Source organism: Cibotium barometz, chromosome 55 (genome assembly GCF_041138505.1).
Source record: "Cibotium barometz isolate CiBa-2024 chromosome 55, ASM4113850v1, whole genome shotgun sequence".
NCBI lineage: Eukaryota > Viridiplantae > Streptophyta > Polypodiopsida > Cyatheales > Cibotiaceae > Cibotium > Cibotium barometz.
In genome coordinates, this window is record NC_141100.1 from 36,832,638 (window position 1) to 36,841,948 (window position 9,311).

Here is a 9,311-nt window from a genome sequence, read left to right on the forward strand (position 1 = left end):
ATTCCAAGGCTTAAAATTATGCTGGGTGGGGGACAAAACCTCATTCATACACATGCTCTTGAGATAAGAGACAAGAGCTAAGTGGGTTGTAAAACGAACAAGAATGTTAGTGGGCGATGCAGCAATGGACCAGTCTCTCCATTTCTTTTTTGGTTTTCACTTGATGCAAGTTATTTTTAATGGATTTTCTTAATTATTTCTTCTCCTTTGAACTATTGAAGATACTCAAACATGCAATCAAGTACAAGTGATGGCACATCTCCTCTCCATTTCTTTTATAATTCACTTGATAGAAATTATTTAAAAAGGATTTTCTTAAATATTTATTCTCCTTTGCATTATTAAAGACACTATTACAAGAAAAGGAGTATAAATGAGGCACCTAGTGGGGAGTCCTATCTCTAATTCTTTTAATTGTTTTCTCAATTCCTTCTTGTCCTTTGCATTATTAAAGATAGTAAAACATATTGCAATAAAATACAAATGAAGCACCGACTTTCCAAAAATAAGTAAATTAAAAAAAACTTTTATGGTTCACTTGGTGCAAACAAATTATTGTAAAAGGATTTTCTTATAGTGGGCACTATGCAAGGTAATAATACATGCAATGAAAAAAATTGAAGCAACTCCTCATGCTGCCCCCTATTGAAATCACAAGAATATATAGGGTTTGGCGAAATAGTCATGGGGGCGGTGTAGATGCTGGCTGGAAAGTGGTAATGAGCACGCTGTAGTCCACTAGCTCCTTGTCTTCTTTTACAAAAGAGTGAAAGGTAAGAGGAGGGAGCTTCTCTCCAGGAAGACAAGCTTGTCAGCAGCTCCTTGCGTTTTATCAAAGTGAGACGAAAGTAAAGCAACAGTCAAAGCCCCCAGCACCACCGCATGTAAAAGCTATGTATCTCATATACAGTAGTGCACAGTAAATTAATGTTTAGATAATGCATATTTTAATTACCTAGGGGGTCTTTGGGTTTGCTTTTAAGTGGGAGCTCTGATTGTGGGTTTTGCATGTCTCTCTCTCTCTCTCTCTCTCTCTCTCTCTCTCTCTCTCTCTCACACACACACACACACACACACAGTTATGGCGCGCCTTCCCATCCCTGCTCTTCACTTAGTGCTTGTCATGGTCATACTCCTCCTGCAAACTCACATTGTCCTCATTGGAAACGCGAGATCACTTCAATCAGGTCATCCAGAAATGTTCGCCTTGTTTTTTTTTCTCTTGGGTCCAAGCTGACAGACAGGACCAATAATCTCTGATTATTTTCGCTAACCCAACTTTGATCCTTTAATGATCAGGACTGCAAGCTGGTAGTGCACGGCCAGTGGTGCAGAAGCATCATGTCCATGCGGAGCCCCATGCTCATGTAAGGAGATCAGAGATTAACTACATGTGCTAAGCTCGTGCAGTAACACTATTTATTAACAAACGCAAGCTGCTGCTAATTAGTAGAATGATTTTCATAATGCAGGCTGCTGATCACGGCCATTTCAGAACGCTAGCCACATTCGTGGATTATGCAGAGCCCAGACCCAACAAGAGCCACAGCACCAAAGGGAAACGCATTTCTATCAACGGAAGGATCAATGATCATGGCTGGCCTTAGATGGGGGCTTGCAGATCGCAAGAGATTTGTGATATCCCACTGCATTTGATCCGTGGCTCATCACCATATTCCAACGACTCTTCAAAAACTAATAATTGCAGGCGCTGTCCAGATAGGAAGATCAAGTTACGCCGTTGCTTTGATTTCAGCTGCACGAGGAATGCATGTGAATTGCGATTGTTGCATTCATTCTTCAATATATTTGCATGACAGCCCTGTGGGATTACTGCATATATAGGCTCTTTGATTTCTTTGTTATGTCGGCAACAATTGGAGGTTTTATGGCCACGTGCCAACCTTGTTTATCAGCATGAGTAAGGAAACAAATATGAAGTTAAGCATGGCCACACGAGTACTAGCACGAGCGTGTGCGTGTGCCTGTGTGTGTGTGTGTGTGTGTGTGTGAGAGAGAGAGAGAGAGAGAGAGGGTGCATCAATGCACACGGAGAGACAATCTAATATGCAATTAACAAACTCATCAAGCCAACAATATGCCGTCAGATCATTCCCACACGTGGGAAAATAATATCAAAAGTATGAGACCTCCATACCATATTATTATACCACCTTGCCCAAACAATCCTCAGTTTTGAAGACTGTTGAACCCTTCTTAGGGCTTTTTACCCTTCAGATAAAGGCATCAAAAAATTTATCCTTCAATAAAATTATGGCTTGTTTTACTGTAGAAACCTTTGATTAAAATATTCTAGATTGATTAAGTATTTGATACGATATGGCTTTACTTTAGAAACATTTGATTACGGTATTCTCCAAAAGGCAAAAGTGAAGTATTGATAAATAAGATATCTATTAAAAGCTCATTAATGCCTATTCAATGTAACACAATTCTAAATGTAAAAGAGAACTTTTACATACAAAACTTTTGTGCTTAAAAATGAAGTATTGCTAAATAAGATACCAATAACACACAAAATTTAAGCCTAATAATATCATCCATACAATGTAACCCAATTTTGTGTGTAAAAGAGAACTTATAATCAATTATAAAAGAGAAGTTTTGATCAATCTCCTTGATAACAACTTGATGCACTCTCCTCGATATTCCTAGTATGACCTTCATACGTTAACACATTACCAATGTGGCAAGAAACATATTATAAAGTTGGGCCCTCCTCATAATGAGAAATATTTTCTCAAGAAACACATGCATTGGTTCTCTCTCTCAAGCAATTTACCGTTTCTTATCCTTGTAGCATTTAAAGAATTGTTTGGAGAGGATGCCTCAAAGCACCCTGATGAACATTACCATAATTTCTACAAAAAACCTATTTTGTGTACTTTTAACTATCAAACTTTTATACTCTCTCTCTCTCTCTCTCTCTCTCTCTCTCTCTCTCACACACACACACACACATCAAACGATTGGAATTTCTATTGTTAAAGAGACTAAAGGTATAAAAGGTAATATCACCACCAATACAAAAAGGTATTTAGCAAAAGAATTTATCCAAATGGGCCCTTTAAGGGCTTTCTCTTTCCTCCTGGAATCTCGAAAAAGTGCAAAAATAATATTATTATATTGGATTTCTCTCTCTTCTTTTCAAATCTAAATTCTCCTTTTTCCATATTTTCTAAAGAGATTTAATGCTTATTTTATTCTAATGTTCTTAAATTCTACGTAACTTCAACCATGTCTGCGAGTGGAAATTCATAAATGTGAAAAGCTAGTACTCTATAAAGTAAGAAAACAAGTACGAGGATATTTCATATGTAACGATGCAACTATATTTATGACATAAGTACAACATGGAATTCAAAGATGTTGATTGGAAATAGGGGCATTTTTTTAAAGAACTCGAATATATCTTCGGAAGAAAACTTAGTATTATGAAAGTTCTTTTTTCGGCACAATTAAACACGCTTAAGTTCTATTCTAGTGCATTTTCATGAAGTTATGATGGTTTTCATTGGGCGAGTTTTCCTAATTCAATAGCCACTCATTGATTTAAGTAGAGAATCCTATACAGCAATGTATAGACAAATGGCTGTAGGTTTTAAGTCCGTGATGCAAAACAAAAGGGTACTCTGTTGTCATGCCCTTATAGTGTTAGAAAAGCAAGGCAACAATATAACAATGTCCTTGAACTCATTAATGAGCTGAAACACATAGTTCACTCACATGTATTTAAGCATTGTGCTAAAGAAGTGACCTTTGATCTGAATCCAAACAACAATTTTGTCTTAGATGTGTGCAAATTGCAAGCTGCAATGATGAAGTTCTATAATATATATGTTCAAGAATGTGGTGGCACACTGAAATTTGTACTAAAACTTGATAAGAGTGAAATTGTAAAGAATAAAAAGATAGAAAGAGTAAGTTTGATATTGATGAACAGGGCATTGGATCCTTCCATAAAGCCAGGTGATCCTCAGTACTTCAGTGTTGAATCTGAAAAGAAAATCTCGTGGCTCGCAGCATTTGAGGTTCAAAAAGAGGACCATGAGATCCTAAAGAAGTTTTTCAATCGAGAACAGAGATTTCTACTGTGGCAGGTGAAACTTTTTCATGTGGATCGTTTCGAAGACTACTCAGTGGAATGGCATCTTGCAGGTGATCTAAAGACACTAAAGTGCATGTTTGGTATCTCAAATGCTACAAATGCAAAGCAGCTAGCTTGCTTGTATTACATGTGCTCAAGGAAAAAGCATAAGAATGGAAAAAAGGCATGGAATATGAATACTAGGAAGGATGGTGCACTGACTCATGATTAGTTCATATGGGATAGTAGAAAAATGGTTAGGGTGGATCCAAAGTGGGACGCTATACTTGACATTCCTTTAACACGAGTCCATCCTTTTACACTACATGTCGTTTGTAGAATTGTGGAAAATTTGATTTATGAATATATATGTTTTGCATATAAGATGCAACAAATGTCAGAGGCCCAAGCAGTGTGTAAGAGAGTGGAGGAGGTTCTTTCATGTACACAAAGGGAAAGTGGAAATCAAGAAAGATGAGAAGAGGTCAAGTATAAGTGGAAATGTGCCATGTAAAAACCAAGTATTGGTGGAACCAAGGCCAGAAAATTTTTATCACCACCAAGGAACCATAAAGGCCATTTATTAATTCTTCAACCATGGAAGTATGAGGCATGGAGGAAGTTACACATGGTTGTCCTAGATCGTAGTAATAATGGTGAGACTAGAATTGCAAAGGCTAATGTATGGATTGCCTTTCATAAGGTTGCTACACTTCTACAAAAAATTACATTCAACGAAGGAGATGCCGATGACTTTAAAGAAGCTATGACGATGTTTTATAAGTACATGATGGAAGCATGGACATCAAGTAGCATAACACATTATATGGTAGGATCCCCAATTTTGTATGTTCTTATGTTGTTTGGTGGTTATGATTGAAAATAACCAATGTGTATATGCTATTGTCACTTTTATTCCAGCACATTTTGGAGGCTCATGGCCCATACTTTGCAAATCAAGGAAGATTAGCTATCTGGTCAACCCAAGGCATGGAGCACTCACATAAGCAAGCTCATTGTGGCTCGACATCATCCTACAATCATAGAACTAGCGAAACTCTCGGTCTTTTGAATCTGAGAAGCTCCCTTTTGCCATATTCATTTAACATCTTGGGATCCCTGATCCCACATGTTAATCCATATGCAGAGTAGGCTAAGTAATATTTGCTCCTTAGAGCATACACTCCAGGGCCCTGCCCGAAGGTTCACACCGCTACCTGCTTCTCCAGAAGCATGAGTTTGTCTACATTCTAGCTGAGACGGGGTATCCCCCAAGACATCTTGATAATGTTTTGATCGCAAATAATGGGAACTCAACTTTGTCCTTTGAAACTTTTTTGTGGAAGATAAAGACCTCTAGAAATTTAAGCCGATTAATGTACTCACCCATCATTGAGTCCTTTCCAAGTCCTCCCAATCATGATCGTGATGCACGCATGAGAAAATTATCCTCATAGACCATGAGCTACAAAACAAAGTTTTCCATAAGCCAACAAAACAAATGCAATATCTAGAAGCTTCATCACAATATTCGAAATTATTATAATCAAACCTTCTGATTCTCATCATTAACAAGTAAATCATTTGTCCATAAGTTGATTAATGACTCAATAGCTTGGACAGTTGAAGACTCCTCTTCCCTTTGCAGACTATTGAGCCTTTGCTGAACATCTTGAAATTCCTCTTCAGTGGGAAGGTTGGCTTCATAGTGACGAGCATCCTTATACATCATTGATAATATCTAAGCACGAGTATGGTACTCACTGTCCTTGAAATTTGAATCCAATAGAAGATACTTATCCACACTTGGATCGACGAAATTGTCATCTTCTTCAAGATTCTGTGTGATGATTGCCAGATAGTAGTCCTCCCTGATGTCAAACAAAGCTTGAATATCTGTTACGAGGACATACTGGTGGTCACCTATTGGAAACATAGGGAGGACGACTGAGGTTAGAATGTTCCATGTTTCCTCTACCACAGTTTCCTCCTCTCGTCAGGGAAACACAGGGAGGACGACTGAGGTTGGAATGTTCCATGTTTCCTCTACCACAGTCAGTAGCTATAACAACTTGGGTGCCTTCTCTTCTGAGGGCATCAATATCAAATTGCTCACACTAATTTCCCTCTCCGCGTCCAATTCTATCTCCTTTGCAACCTTGTGAACCTGATCATCTTCTTCTCTTAAAGGTTCCTCTGACCTTTCCTCATCTCCTTGTATTAAACCTTTCCTCATCTCCTTGTATTAAACCTTTCTCATCCTCGAGCAACAGATGTAAATAGCAAATAAACCCATAGTGGTATTGAACAAGACGACATTTGTGCTTGTGTACTGGTCACTTATGTGTCTTCTTCTTATCCCTTGGTACCTTTGAAATATCCTTGTTCACCTTATCTCTTGAGGATGTGGCAGAAATAAGATCCTCCACATGCACATACTGAATATTATCCACCAGGATAACTGCATCATTCAAAGTTGTCCCTTGGTATTGCTACTCTTTCTCTTCGAGATATGTGAGTCTAGACAAGATCATACTCTCGATGGAGATGTTGCAAGAAAACATACGTGAAATTTGAGGTTGGAGATGGTGCTGGCCAACTTTGTGAGGAAATCAAACAATTTCTCATTAGGGGTTTCTTCAAACCCAGTATCGTTTTCGACCTCGATCTAAAAAGGATGCATCTACAAGAAAAAAAAGGTTGGCGAAATGAATATTAACTACATAGCAACGAGAGAATAATGGAGATCTACAGTTATAGTGCAAACGTCATTACAACACGATTCACGGTGGATGTTGGTGAGTGAATATTGATATCGCATTGTGCTAAACCAAAATACACACGATCTATGTTGTACATATATGCATCAGAATCTAGCGATAATACAACTTTTCATTACAACACAAAGTATGGGGTTTCTGAATTCAAGCTATACTAAATCTACATTGCTAAAATTTCAGCAAACACCCCTATGAGATAGAGATATGAAAAAGTATTCCATATTCGAGCTAAAAAGACCTTCTATATTGTAACTCACTACAATGCGATTAACTTTGGACGTTGACGAGGGGAGGCCTTATATTGCGTTGTACTGACTTGCACTATACAAGGTCTATATTACACTAATATGTAACAAATGTCATTACAACGTGATTCACGGTAGATGTTGGCGAGTGAAACATGATATCGTGTTGTGTTGAACCGAAATATACACTATCTACGTTGCACATATATGCATCAAATGCTGGTGATATAAATTATTTATCAATTATACATGATTTGCATAGGAAAATAAGGAATGGCGCTCACAATCATACAAAAACGAACATTTTAAGACCGATAAGACTTGAGGACTCAACTGACCTTAAAATCGCCTTAGGGTTGGAGACTACGTCAAGCTCTGCATAAACAGCAGCGTCTTTGATCAATTTTTGTTGCCATGATCTGCTCTCCATCGTCTACAGCATTTTATCCCTTTGTAGAGAGATGACATCCTGTTGACGAGTAAGTTTCCATTTCTCAATAAAATGTTTATTGACTTGCACCATGTCTTCTTCTTCCTTTTCTATGTGGACTCCTGAGCGAGTTTCCTTCATTATGAAGTCAATACAACACAATATGGGGGTTTCAATTTGTTGGAACTCTTCCCATCGCATTGTTGTGCATTAAATCCAAATATGTTGTTGCGTTTCTTTGATTTTGAATGCAACACAACGCGATTTACTGGTTTGAATATGTTGCTTATTTGCATATCGCATTGTATTTGGGCCAATTTTTTGTTTTTGAGTTTGCTTCATTGTTGATTCAATACAACGCGATATGGAACATTCTACGTGTTGGATATCCTCTTATCGCCTTCTTGTAGTGAATTTTATCGAATATGTTTTCATTGTTTGTCACTTGACCCTTTTTTGAATGTCAGAGTTCCTTTGATTGTGAATGCAGTACAAAGCGATATGGGGGATTCAGTGTGTTCGAAGTCCTGTTATCGCGTTGTAGTGAGTTTTGTTAAAAAATTATCCTTAGTGGTCCTTTAACCCTATTTTGCATGCTGGAGTTCCTTTGATTGTTAATGTAGTACAACGCGATATGAGGGATTCAGTGTGTTTGAAGTCCTCTTATCGCATTATAGTGAGTTTTGTTAAAAATTTGTCCTTCATGGTCTTTTAAGCCTATTTTGTGTGTTGAAGGTGCTTTCATTGTTAATGCAATACAACGCGATATGGGGGATTCAATGTGTTTGAAGTCCTCTTATCGCGTTGTAGTGAGTTTTGTTCAAAAAATGTTCTTAGTAGTCCTTTAAGCCTATTTTTCATGTTGGAGTTCCTTTTATTATGAATGCAGTACAACGCGATATAGGGTATTCAGTGTGTCGCAAGTCCCCTTATCGCGTTGTAGTGAGTTTTGTTCAAAATCTATTCTTATTGTTCCTTTGAGCCAATTTTATGTGTTGGAGTTTCCTTTAACATGAATTCAATACAACGCATATGTTCATTTTCTGCATATCGCGTTGTAGTGATATTTATCCTTTTTTTTCCTACTTAGTCATTTGAGCCATCAGTTTAAATCTTTTATAGATGGCACACAGACAAAGAAGACATCGAGGGCCTCCTCGTCTAAGGATCACAAAAGAGGACAGAAAGCTCAGAAAGATGGACCGGGGAAGAATATTTCCAGCCTTTGAGCAACACAGCTCCATCTTACGTGAGATGCAAAAGGTACAGAGGCACATGAAGTGCACCATTCCAAAGCTCCCATTCCAGCACCTTCAGATCTATTTATGAAAGGAACCGCTATGAAGTGCGTTGGAAGGCCTTGGCGTTGGGGTGCTTACATGAGGCTACTGAGGATTGGCTCATTGAGCATTTCTAGGACAACTATGTTCTAGCTACCCATGCACACAGAGTAGCAGTAATGTCCAAGGACATGTACTCACTATGGCTTCTTAGGTTCAGAAATGACAAGACCCTAGATCCAGTGAGCCTCACTGACACAAGGATGAAAGATATCTTGGAGAGGCAAGGATTGAAAAGATGCAGGGGAGAAGAGAGCTTAAGCTACACACACACTCACGCAAAGCCTAGAAGAGAACACACAAGGTGAGAGGCTGAAAATTCTTCTCCTTCTTCACACAGCAAAAGAGGTCTATAAAGAAGATACAGTGACACACATAATAGAGTATATAAAAGTGGTCCATAATGTG

The 9,311-nt window shown here is 38.1% G+C and overlaps 1 protein-coding gene across 1 annotated transcript; it reads left to right on the forward strand.

Moving 5' to 3' along the window:
- Window positions 1-868: 868 nt before the first annotated feature.
- LOC147607701 (uncharacterized) lies at window positions 869-1,950 on the forward strand. Its single transcript, XM_086790517.1, has 4 exons — window positions 869-884; window positions 1,080-1,187; window positions 1,300-1,367; window positions 1,473-1,950. The coding sequence occupies exons 2-4, from the start codon at window positions 1,082-1,084 to the stop codon at window positions 1,605-1,607; spliced, it is 309 nt and encodes a 102-aa protein (XP_086646643.1). The 5' UTR covers window positions 869-884; window positions 1,080-1,081; the 3' UTR covers window positions 1,608-1,950.
- The last annotated feature ends 7,361 nt before the right edge of the window (window positions 1,951-9,311 follow it).